The 12284-nt window shown below is 40.1% G+C and overlaps 1 protein-coding gene across 3 annotated transcripts in view; it reads right to left on the bottom strand.

Annotated features, from left to right (window-relative positions):
- The window catches only part of OGFOD1 (2-oxoglutarate and iron dependent oxygenase domain containing 1), a 31323-nt gene extending 19154 nt beyond the window's left edge, over positions 1–12169 (bottom strand). Inside the window, exons 1-11 of one of the 3 annotated variants that reach the window (XM_033127864.1) lie at positions 11941–12079; positions 10206–10351; positions 8112–8148; positions 6925–6971; positions 6181–6281; positions 3566–3682; positions 2928–3019; positions 2598–2726; positions 2184–2297; positions 724–803; positions 131–444 (exon numbers count right to left, since the gene is read on the bottom strand). In XM_033127864.1, the coding sequence (XP_032983755.1) occupies positions 131–444; positions 724–803; positions 2184–2297; positions 2598–2726; positions 2928–3019; positions 3566–3682; positions 6181–6281; positions 6925–6971; positions 8112–8148; positions 10206–10240 (1066 nt within the window). In that variant the 5' untranslated portion in view covers positions 10241–10351; positions 11941–12079. Of the gene's footprint in view, positions 1–130; positions 445–723; positions 804–2183; positions 2298–2597; positions 2727–2927; positions 3020–3565; positions 3683–6180; positions 6282–6924; positions 6972–8111; positions 8149–10205; positions 10352–11940 lie in introns of all 3 variants that reach the window. The other 2 variants (XR_004425125.1, XM_033127863.1) reach the window with 2 other exon arrangements.
- Between the last annotated feature and the right edge of the window lie 115 nt (positions 12170–12284).

Here is a 12284-nt window from a genome sequence, read left to right as displayed (position 1 = left end):
TTTTTTTCCTTCAGCTCCTGAAACAGGGCCTGGTATACAGTAGATGCTCAAGAAATATTTGTTGAATGAATAAATGACTGAATGGTGAATGCTTAATGGAAAACAGAGACAAGTCGTAACAACAGCTTACCAGTCTGGGCTTCGTTTTCCGCTGGCTCTGGGGCTGTCTGTTCACTGCTCTGTTGGCTGTTGTTGCCAGTGGCCTCCAGGTTACTCTTTGGCTCAGAGGAGCTACAGCTCGTCCCTTCTTCAGTGATATCAGGAGCAGAGGCTGCTTCTCCCTCTTTTGTATCCTCAACCTCATCTTCTTCTGAAGGGGCCAAGAAGTGAAGCTTCAGGCCTGTGAAGTTGGACAGCAGCAAGAACAGTGCCTCGGAGCGAAATAATGCCATGCAGTCCTTCAGTGTGTCAGGAAGTGTGCTCTCCTCAGCTTTCTCATAAAACCTGAAAAGCAGCAATGTCAGTCGTTCATCAAAGCCACAGATGTCAAATTACTCGTGGAACAAAAGCTGATCATTAGCTTTGTACCTCTCTCCCTAAATCTTGGCATAGCTTACTAAAGCACATGTTGTTATAATAGTGAGATTCGATTCGGGCATGCTACTGGATGTCCCTGAGTACCAAACATCATTAGGGCAAATGTCCTATTATTGAAGGTGAGTCTGGCAGACAAACAGGCAGGTGCCAAATGCAGATGCAAATGTCTTGGATGATGGGTTCTACCTTTTGTTAGGGGGACCTCGGCTGCTCCATTTCACATCTCCTTTCTCCAAAGCCTCACAGACCTCTGCAAATTTCTCAGGCTGGAAAATGAGCAAATAAAGCAGTTAAAAATCTCCTTGTGATCCCACACTGGTCTTGCGCCCTGCAGAATTATTCTGGCTGACTTCTAAAGTGGTCAGTTAACTCTCATCCCTTTTACACAAGATTCCCCAGTCTTGATATGGTGAAGCCAGAGCCAAGACTGGATAAATTGTCAGCATGCTTTAGCCAAGAGACCTGAGTGTTGATTTGGGCCATTTCCTTAAGTAGTTGTTTATCTTATGTCAAATTGCTCAACCTCTCAATTCCTGCATTTATAAAATGAGGATAATATTCTTTTAATTTTTAAAAAAAGTTTTATTATTTTTATTTTTTAATACAGACTCTTTAATTGGTAAGGTATAAGGAAAAAAATTAAACTGCGTAAGTCAGTGTCATTACAATGAAAAATCTCTATATAACAACACAGATTCCCTAGGCCTCAGCTCATTCCCTTTATTTAGTCAGCATTCTAAATTTAAAAGTCAAATACAGTACAGAAGCTGAGTAACCTACTGAAATATTCTCCACAGGAGGCTATATACGTACTTGTTTAATGCAGTTTCCTAAGGAGTTTTCTCAAAACAACCGTCATACCAGTCTTAAGAAAAAGGACCCCAAAGCCTGGTTTAGGTAAACTGAATTAAATAGGCTTAAACAAGTTTATTTACTACAACTCAAATTCCTTAATACACCAATGTCAGCTATAAAATTCCGAGAGAGAGACGTTATGTATTATCTCTCAACCTTTTTTTCATGGAGAAACAGCTCCTGGGACTGTCCCTCATGGGATCCAAGGTCAACTTTGAAGCACCAGTGTACATGATCTCATTTGGGCCTCACAGCAACTCTCAAAGGTGGGCATGGCAGGTGTTATTCCATGTAACGATGATGAAATAAAAGCTCAAAGAGATTGAGGGATTTGGTCAGGTTAGTCAAGTCACAGAGCCAGGACATGAATATAAGGTCTTCTGACTTCTGATCTAGTTCTCTCTTCACCCTAATGTGCTGCCTCATCATCGTTGTATTTTCAGTAATAGTGTTGATCGCTTAGTAACCTATCATTAAAATAGTAGGCACCATATTCAAGTGCATAGGAAGGGGACTACACACAACTGATTCTCAGTGTAGGAGCCTCTCTGTGTGTCTATTACCATTAAGATTCTAGAGAACTGTGGAATACGCAAGGGACTCTTAACCCACTAAGCATCTAGCTGATACCAATGTTAGTTATGATCATTTCTATATTTTATTTAAATTAGAGGATGGGATAAACATTGTAACTAAGAACAACAAAAAAAGGACAAAAACTCTTGGTGACACCTATTTATCCACCCAAGATATACCAGACAAGATATACCAGACAAGATGTGCTGACCTACCTTCAGGAACTCCTTCAGGAGAATTTCAGACCTTTCTTCAAACTCTTCTTGAATTTGAATTTGGTAATCCATGTCCAGATAGGTAGGGTTGATCCAATCATACAAAATTTCATGCTTGCAAAGCAGTAGCAGATGCAAAAGGTGAGTTAATAATTCCTATTGCTTTTGTTCTTACATCATTTCATACTAGTAAAGTATATGCAAATCCCCACAGTTTAACAGTTTCCTTGTTCAACATAAAGTGATGGTAAACTATACCTGAGAAAGACACTATCAAAAGTTTACCTATGAAGAGTGGTAGGACAAGCTCAAAGTCTAGTCTCATTATCAGGAATAGCAGTTTTAAACCAGAAAAACAAATGATATGCTACAGCTCGTAAGATAATAATCCCGGCAGCAAGAATTTATCCTTACATCCTGCGGGATGTGCGGGCTCCGAGGTATGAGAGGTTCAAAGTAGTTGGGAGGCCTGGTCAGAGAAGGACCATGAAACCAGCCACTTATAGACAAACGCGACTTTTCTTCAGACAGGACTTCAGACACCTGCAAGGAGACCAGCGACACATCAACACAAGAATAGGAGAAACATTACCTGCCGAGGCACACTAATTTCAGGACCCTTCACGCTAGGTGTGAAAACAACCTGGCCACTTAAGTCCAACAGGAAGCTGTCACATTTAGACAATGGGTGACTAAAAGGCATGATCCTTAGGTCTCTATTTATTTGTGGCTTACAGTCTTTACCTGGTGAAAGGATACTGGAGATACTTCAAAGAAAACCAGTGTGTTCCACGAAGGGATAAGAGACTTGACAATCTGCTTCGGCTGAAAATGTTCTGTACCAGGAGAGAACACATCCACGAATGTGATTTCATTATCATTAACCACTTCCAGGCCACCTCGTTTCACCTGGACGATACTCAAATTTCTGAAGATATACTCTTCAGATCCCCAAATACCATCCCTTTCTATCTGTTTCACTTATACTTGCTAGTTCTGCCAGCTGACATTTGTTCTTCATTATACCACTCATATATTATTGATGAGGGCTGAAAGTTTCCTGGAGTCAACCCCTGGGGTCAGTGATTAAAATAAAAAACCCTGACTGTGTCAAATGGACAGGTCCTGGCAGATCGACAGCCACAAGCACTTTACATGCTCTCTATCCTTGGTCTGTATTCAGAAGCCAGGTCTGACAACTTTTTATCTCGAGTAATGAGTATCTCAAGTACAAGTGAGAGTGGTGGTTGTCAGGGCTAGCAGTAAGCCCTCCTGCGGTTGTCACCGTAATCAATGGCTTCCATCTCCTCTCAGACATATAGACATTGCATGTGAGAATTCAGAAGTGGCTACTGGTGTTGAAGAGCACACATTTGTCTTACCATCAACACTGTATAGGTCCAGGGTGCCCCCCAAGCTCCTGTCCCAGGAGGGAACCAGGTAAAGAATGAAGGCAATCCGGCGCCCTTCCAGCTCGTCGTCGTGGCACAGTAGGGCATCTGCAAGTTTAACGCACACCTTAATGTCCCTGCAGAGACACTGAGCAGCCGATACCTGACCCTGCACTTAATACCAGTCCATCTGATACTCATTGTAATGTGAGCTCTTCCAGCTTTAAAATGGTACGGATTTCTCCTTTCATAATTAAAGAGAGAAAACTGTAAATATTAAAAATTCTAAAAAACACTGAAGAACGCATATGTAGTTAGACCTAGAGATAATCACTGACAACATCTTTACATATAATCTAATATTTTTTCTACATACATGTATTTGCTTTTGAAAAAAATGGTATCCTACAGTGTTTATTCCATGGCCTGCTTTTTTTTTATTATGTGGCAAGTGTCTTTCGATATCAATATACACACTTGTCATTTCTTTATTGGCTGCAGTTATTCTACTATATGGATTATGAATTACCTCCCTCCCCCCTTAATCACTCTTTTATTTGTTAATTGTTTCCATTTCTTGTCTATTAAGAATGCTTTAATGCACATCATTACACAGAGATCTTTTTTGTACTTGTTCCCATTAATTTCTTGAGTTAAACTTCTAAAGCCATTAGGTGGAGTTGAGCAAGGCATGCAGCCATGCAGAGTGGAAGAGGGAGTACGACGGTAAACTGAGATCGTTCACACGTGGAGGGATTGTTTCGATAAATATATTGATGATAATGGAAGCCACATTTCTCACTGTTGAAGAAAGGAATTCCACACAGAGGAAAGGAGAAATCTAGAATGAACCCTATCATGTTGAATTGGAACTGGAGGAATCAGTGTGAATTCAGTTTCTTATATGTCTATATAGATGTTTATGTAAATATACAGATGTAACTACAAATACAGAAATACAAATGTAAATGCATACATATATTTCCTGCCTCCTTCCGCTAAAAGGGTCTGGGAGAAGTGACACCCTAATAGCAAAAACACCTGGAGTCCCCATCTTGATTTTTAAGTATCATTCTTCACTAAAGGAACCAGGGTTCTTTGAAAGAACAGCCAACTCCAGGTGTAGAGCAGGGGAAACGTAAGATGAGCCTGGAAAATCTTGTTTTGCCAGAAAATAAGACATATTAAGAATGATGGGGACATTATCAAAAGGACACATGAGTCAGTTTAAAGGTGCTGCCCTCGATCAAATCAGGGACAATATGAGCATCAATAAAATGTCAATAACTAATGACCCATTATATAAATAGTAAATCCGTAAATCCCAACTGACCTAAATAAATGAATAAATAAGTGGGGAGAGGAAAAAGTTGTCCTTACAGTAGAGTGACAACTAATGAATGCAGAAGAAATGATCTTATTGTAAACATCGCCATTTGGCAACATGCATACTAATAATTTAGCAAGGAATAATCAGTGGATGCTAGAACAAGTGAATCAAAGGTTGAGGGGAAATGGGAAATGTACATAATCTTAAAGTATCTCCTCACAAAATGCTCACCTTATAGAGAGAAAATACCAATTTACAGACAAATGTCGTATCAGCCACCACCTTAGTTAAGTGATCAAAGTTCCTGTCACTAGTAGGACGACAGAAACCGTGTGCCACTTGATAAGGTGCAGTAAGAAGAACACATAAATCTGTAATATTCCTGCCAAAAATGCATGACTTAAATCTAACCATGAGGAAGCAACTGACAAACCGAAACTGAGGGAAGTTTTACAAAATAACTCATCTATAGATCGTCAGAAGCATCATGAAACAAGAGACTGAGGAACTGCTCTAGACTGAGGGAGACTAAAGAGACAAGTATGTACTGGACTGCGTTCTTCGGCTGTGAAGGACCAAATGGTGGGACTTGCAAGGAGCCTGTGAATTACATGGGAATACTGTGTCACTCCAATTCCCTGATTTTCACGTAGGAGACTGTCCTTGTAGGAATTACTGAAGTTATTCAGGGGTCATGGAGCATCATAATGGCATCCCACTTTCAAGTAAAACAGGAGAAAGTATATGTACTATGTTTGCCACTCTTCTGTACGTTTGGATACCTCTGTAGAGAAAGGGGGGGCAAGGAGAAGGTGAAGGGAACTATCTAGGTTTACACGGTATATCTTTATGTTGTTCGAATTTTTTTCCTTACGAGTATATTCACTTATTACCTTCAAAATTAAAAAAAGGAAAAAAGAAAAAATGACACTGGGGGAGACATTTGTTCCCTAAGAAGTCTAAGAGGGGAGTTTACAGTATCACTGCTGAATTTCCTGATATTATATGGCAAGTTGGTGTGTACTTGTATGTGCATTATCGGCACTTTTCTGACAAAATGGTCAAGAGCTTTCATCATATTCCCTAAGAACCACTGCCTTACACCTTCCAATACGACGGGCATTTCTGTATGAGCTGGGTCAGACCTTCCTTATTAAGGTCTTAGTGCTATGCAGGGATTCATGGCCTAGGATTTTGATACACTGACACTATCTTTCCACCATTATTTAGTCAAAGCCTTTAAATCTTACAGACATCAGGGCTTTATCTTTCTTACCTGAGAATTCATATTTAGCACAGGACATGTCAATAGTTGATTCCAGGTCAATCTTGGAAATGTCAGAAAGCCAAGCCCGGAAATCTTCAAACAGAATTTTCCTAGAAACGTAAACAAAAGAGATGACTTGTTATGCCACGGTGTGGGCTCCATTTGAATCTATGCCACAACTCAATCTTCCTGGAGGTTGTAGTTTACTCAAGAGATCCATTCCTGAGAATGGTCCTCACTTTAAACTCACATAGTCTAGGACTAATATTCCCAGGCACATCCTTAATTATTTTCTCAGGATAAACTCTATACGTGGAATTACACTACAAAAAGATAAGCCTAATTTTTAGGTTTTGATACATCTTTCCAAACCATCTTCTAAGAAAGACTGCAGCAGCGTACAGAGGTTATCTACACTTCTGCCAGCACTGGAGATTTTGTTTTTAATTTTTGCCAACCTAATATGTGAATGGTGGTAACTTCAGTGTTAATTTGTTTCCCTGACTACTAACAAGGTCGAACATTTTATCATTGAGAACTTGGGTCTTAGAATCAGACTTGAGTTTATATCTTAGCTCCCTTGGTTTTTTCCTAGGCAGCCTTGAAGAAGTGATTTACTTTCTCAGAGTCTGTTTCCTCCTCTAGAAAATGGGACAATAATGTCAGCAAAGATTGTATGACATAACATTTAAAGCATTTTACTAGCCAGCCTGGCACACATTAGGCACCCAACAAATATGATTACTTGTTTACCTTAAAGCACAGATGTGAGGCTCTTTTCTCTTCTTCAAATCGTCAGACTTGATCATGAAAAAAGAAAAAAAGGATTTCTTTCACGTTAGATGCACACAGGAGAAGATGTCAGTGAGTATTCTGGCAGTAAGCACTGTGGTTAAGAGCCTGTATAGCACTGTGGCTAAGACTCTGAAGCCAAACTGCCTAGGTTTGAGGCGTGGCCCCTCCATTTGGCAGTTTGTCACTAAGGCAAGTCTCTTAGCTTCTCTAGGTCTTATTCATTCAATAAATACTATTACAGTGGAGCTTATATTCTTGTTGAGGGAGACAGATGATAAATGTAAAAAGTCGATTATTAGTATAAAAGGTGATAAATGGTCCTGGCAACCACTAATCTACTTTCTGCCTCTCTATTTGCCTATTCTGACATGACACCTAAACGGAATCATACAGCATATGGCCTTTTGTGTCTAGCTTCTTTCACTTAACATGTTTTCCAGGTTCATCTATGTTGTAGCAATATTAGTACTTCATTCCTTTCTCTGGCTGAATAGTATTCCATTATGATGGATATGCCACATTGTGTTTATCCATCCATCAGTTTATGTACATTTGGGTTGTTTCCACTTTTTGGCTATTATGAATAATACAATGCTGCTATAAACATTTGTGTATTAGTTTTTATGTGAACATGTTTTCTATTCTCTTGGGTCCATTTTCATTTTAAAAGAATACTCTGTGTGTGGGGGGGAAGGGTAGAAGCAGGGAGAGTGGTTAATACACTAATAGAATGATCCTGGGGAGAGTCAAAGATGGCTTGGACCAAGTGTTGGCTGCTGGCAGTGGAAGCAGAAAGAAGTGGGTTTTTCTGGATATATTTTGAAGGTAGAATTTCCTAATGAACTGGGTATGAGGTTTGAGAGAGGAATCAAGGATGACCTCTAGGTTTTTAGCCAGAGCCAGTGGAAAGATCGAGTTGCCATTAACCGGAATGGCTAAAACTGCAGATGGAACAGCCTTATGGGGAGAAGATCAGGAGTTTAGCTTTGGACTTAAGTGTGAGACACTAAATAGAGATCCAGGATTAGAAGCAAGATTAGGGGCTCCTGGAATTCTGCTTGGTCCAAGGGCTAAGCCCTCGGGTACTTTATCGTTAAGTCAGGGACACAAAGAAGACCTACCAAAGGAAACTAAGAGGGACTCACCAGTGAGGTAGAAAGAAAACCAGCAGAGCATGGTATCCTGAAAGGAAAGTGAAAAGAGAAAATGTCTCCAGGAGGAAGGAGTAACACAGTCGGTCAAATGCTGCTGAGAGGTCAGGTAAAACCAGGCCTGAATGGGGTGGCTGGTTAGCTCAGTTGGCTAGAGCATGGTACTAATATCACCAAAGCTGCCGGTTCAATCCCCGCATAGGCCACTGTGAGCTGCGCTCTCCTTAAAAAAAACCCAAACCAACCAGGCCTGAAACTGGTGATTGCATTTATTGACGCAGATGTTGTGAATGACCTTGAAGACAGTTCTGTGCTGTGTCCTAGGTGAAAGCCTGACCCCAGCGGTCTGAACAGAATGGGAGGAGAGGAATCTGAGAGTGCAGACAACTCACAAGGGATGCTACCGTCGAGGGAAGCAGAGCGACGGGGTGGTAGCTTAAGGGGACAGGGAGATCCAGAGCATTTTTTTTCCTTAAGATGAGATGATGAGCTTTTTTTTTTGTACGTTGAAGAGAATGATCCAGAAGAGAAAGAAAAACTGATGTATAATTTCCTCATCTGTAAAACAGGAATAGTACTGTATGTCCATCGTAGGATTGTTATGAGCATTTAATGGATTAATAAATATAAAGCACTTGGCAGGGCATAAAGCAGGCACTGAATAATGCTTGCTTTAAAATAAATACAGAATCTGAGGCTACTTCTAATGACAAACTTGGTTAAGGGCATTGGGAGATGTTAGAGACCCAAGTATCAAGTCAATTCACAGCATGAGCAAAGGAAAAGGGATACAGGCGAAGTGTGAATGGACTAGAGACTGAAAACAGTTTTTATATTTACTGTCTTAGGATGAAGTTCTGTCCCAAAGTGAGCACAGTAAAAAGTATTCACAGCAGAGTTTCACCAAACAGCCAGGGGAGCTAAGGTAATGGTTTTTCCCCCTCATCACCCCAGGCCCTTTTTATTATTTTGCCTCTCACTGACTTCACAGTTAGACATATTTTCACTTATAAAATTGCACTAAGTGAAAACCACTTTGATTTCTCAATTTTAGTAATCAGAGATGTATTTAGCTCTAAATCAACAAAAGAGACCTAATGTTATCAAAGTTGATAGAATTAAAAACGAAAACAACAATGGTTTTTAATTAACCTACGCAACTTTACTATGCATGAAAGTTAATTTTCATTCCATTTTTAGAATTATGAGTCACATCATTCATTTGTTTAACCTGGTTAATTCAATCACATGTCCAAGAGAGATGGGCCACAACCCGCTGACCAGACAATCAGCTCTAGTGTAAAAGAATAAAAGCAAGAAAAAGAAACACATTATTTAATCTCATCTCAGATAAAGAGAAATCAAAGGGAAAATACAAAGAAAACAAAACAATTCATCTTTTTCATTTTTAATTTATTTTTTTGATTTTTTTTCCTAAGGGCTGATGTCCTTGAAGTTTTATAAAGGATTTCTAAGAATGATGTATAGTATGTACTGAAAGATATCTCCCCAAACTGGGGAAACCGATGATATATATTTCTATCCCTAGTTTGGGCCTGTCTTCTAAGAGTAGAAAAACCAAGCTTGATTTTGAGATAGTCTATTCTGCCAAATTAAATTGCCCACCAAAAAAAGAATGGCTCTAACTCTCTCTCTACAGGACATACTACAGTGGAGTGTACTGCAATACATCAAGCCACCTAAACAAAGACATGAACTCAAACATTTAAACGGTTATTATCTTCCAATGTACAACCAACCCTCTTCAGTATACCACTCCCCAAAATATGCTTTTGTTTATAATGTAATTCTTGGCTGACTGTATTTCTTGACTCTCCGTCACCACTGTCACCTTTATTATTTTAGATTTTAAAGTCTTATAAGGGCAGGAACTGGCAAAGACTCCCAAAGGATAATGATAGCACCTAACACATAATTAACACTCAGGAAGCTTATGTTAAAAGAATGAATGCTTTTAACATCAAGGCAAGGACCCTCCAAGGCAAACCCAATCTAAAACCTCAAGTCTAAAGCTACTGAATAATAAATCTGTGAAGTGGAAGAGCTAATGGAAAGGGGCATAAATACCTGCTGAAACTTATATAAATCGTTATACTTTTCATGGAAGTCCAAGTTCAAAAGTTCCTTTTGAAGCTCTTCCAAGAAGTTTTGGCTTTGGATGAAGTTTGGGATCACGCAGTGAAGAAAGGGGTCCATGTCCATGACAATGGCTTCTGTTGGAAAGAAAACATTCCTGTTGTATTTTTGACCCCTGAGCAGCATAGTAAAGAGAATAAAAAAGGGGATGGTCACAAATTTTCAGGAACCGAGTACCTAAAGTCTAAGATATGGGGGAGAATGAGAAGCTCTTCCCTTTTTTCTTTATCCACTTAATACTACTTTTTAAAGATACTGTGCTTAAAATATTAGTCCTTAATATGAGTACAAGGGATATCGCTAAAGTAAGGTTCCTGCTCTTTTGGGTTTTTTGGTGTTTGTTTTAGTTCAATGGTTACTTGTTGAATGTATTTTAGAGTCTTAATTTATTTCCCCCAAAACTTAAAATGAGAGTAGCCAATTAAAAATGAGAATAGCAATACTGTCTGGCAATTTTCCTTCAATTCTTTTTCTTTCCCCAAGTTACTGTCTAAGGAAGTTGCAACACACACACACACACTTATATATATATATATTTTTAAATCAGTTCAGGCATAATTTCCTCTAATTTCATGATTTCTCCCCCAGCGTTTTACCCCGTCTGGTGGGCTACATTACGTACCCCTCTAAAAATCATCACCACCACCTACCAAGCACACGGCACACTGGTGCTTTAGACGCATTATCTCATTTAACCTTCTCAACAATTCTAAGGTAGACATTATCACTATCTCCATCCTACAGATCAGGAAATTGAGAAGTTCCCGAGTGTACAGAAATTGCACTTAAAACACTTTCACATTCCATGGATACCTAGAGCACCAAGGACTCACCTCTTCAAAGCACTAACTGAAACAAAAATCATGGCAAACTTTTTTTTTTTTTAAATTAAAGTTTATTGGGATGATGGCGAACTTTTAAAAGGGAAAGCATGATGCATTAAGCAGAGTTCTTATCCTATATGGTGATAATGTGAAACTGAGGTTGGAATCGTTCATTGTAGGTTCCTTCCCTTTGTCAACACGTTTATTTTCATAGATCATGCCGCTGAACGATAGGCACCTTAACAAAAAATGTGTAAGCTCAGGTGCCTGCTACCTAGCAGCTCATAATAAATACTATGGCTACACTATCATGGGACAACCGAGCATTATCCGCGCAGGAAAATATCACAGAAGCCGCCCAGATATGTCTCTAAATATTTATTGGTCCTTACCCAGGGAAAAAAAATTTTCTGCATACATGCATTAGCTCATGAATCTTATTCAACATCTTTCCGAGGTAAATGCTATCAGCTTCCATTTTACATAGGAAGGAAGTGAAATTTTAACAGGTTAAGCCCATTGACAACGACGCACAATCAGTGGAGAGGATTCTAACTCAGTAATCCTTGGTTCCAGAATTCAACTATGAACTTGCCTACCTTTTATTTCCCCAAACTCTACGGCCTACATTTCTTCCTCTTCTCAAGTTTCTAAATCCAAACTGAACTTGGAATGAAAGTTAGCAGCAGGCCAGGCAGGGGAGTGGCAGGTGGCCAAAGTCACGCTGTCTCCAAGAGCTCTTCCCTTGTGGCCCCACTGCCCAGAGCTCGGCTAGAGTGCCAAGACTTTCAGAGGCCCTTAGACCACCGCGCGGCGACTTGCGCTTCACAGCACCCAATTACCGTGACGGAACGGCGTCCTGCGGCTCCAGGCGTCAGCCACCTGCTTTTTCAAGATTTCCTCAGTGACAGCATCCGAAAACTCCGCCATCACCTCCTTCTTTCTCTTTTTCCCCGTCCGGCCCAGGCCGGGCTCAGCGGGTCGTTTCCCATCCATCTCCTCAGAAGCTACAGACCCACGCCACGCAGATCAAGCAGTTATTTTTCCTATGGAGACTACAATTCCCAGAATGCCCCCTTTCCCAGCACCACCCAATAGGAAGTATCAAAGTAGGAGAAGGCGGAACCCATACCTGATTTACCAATGGGACCTCCAGATATTGAGGCCATCCCACTAGCGATCGGTC

Source organism: Rhinolophus ferrumequinum, chromosome 15 (assembly GCF_004115265.2).
Source record: "Rhinolophus ferrumequinum isolate MPI-CBG mRhiFer1 chromosome 15, mRhiFer1_v1.p, whole genome shotgun sequence".
NCBI lineage: Eukaryota > Metazoa > Chordata > Mammalia > Chiroptera > Rhinolophidae > Rhinolophus > Rhinolophus ferrumequinum.
This window is presented reverse-complemented; position numbering and strand designations above follow the sequence as displayed.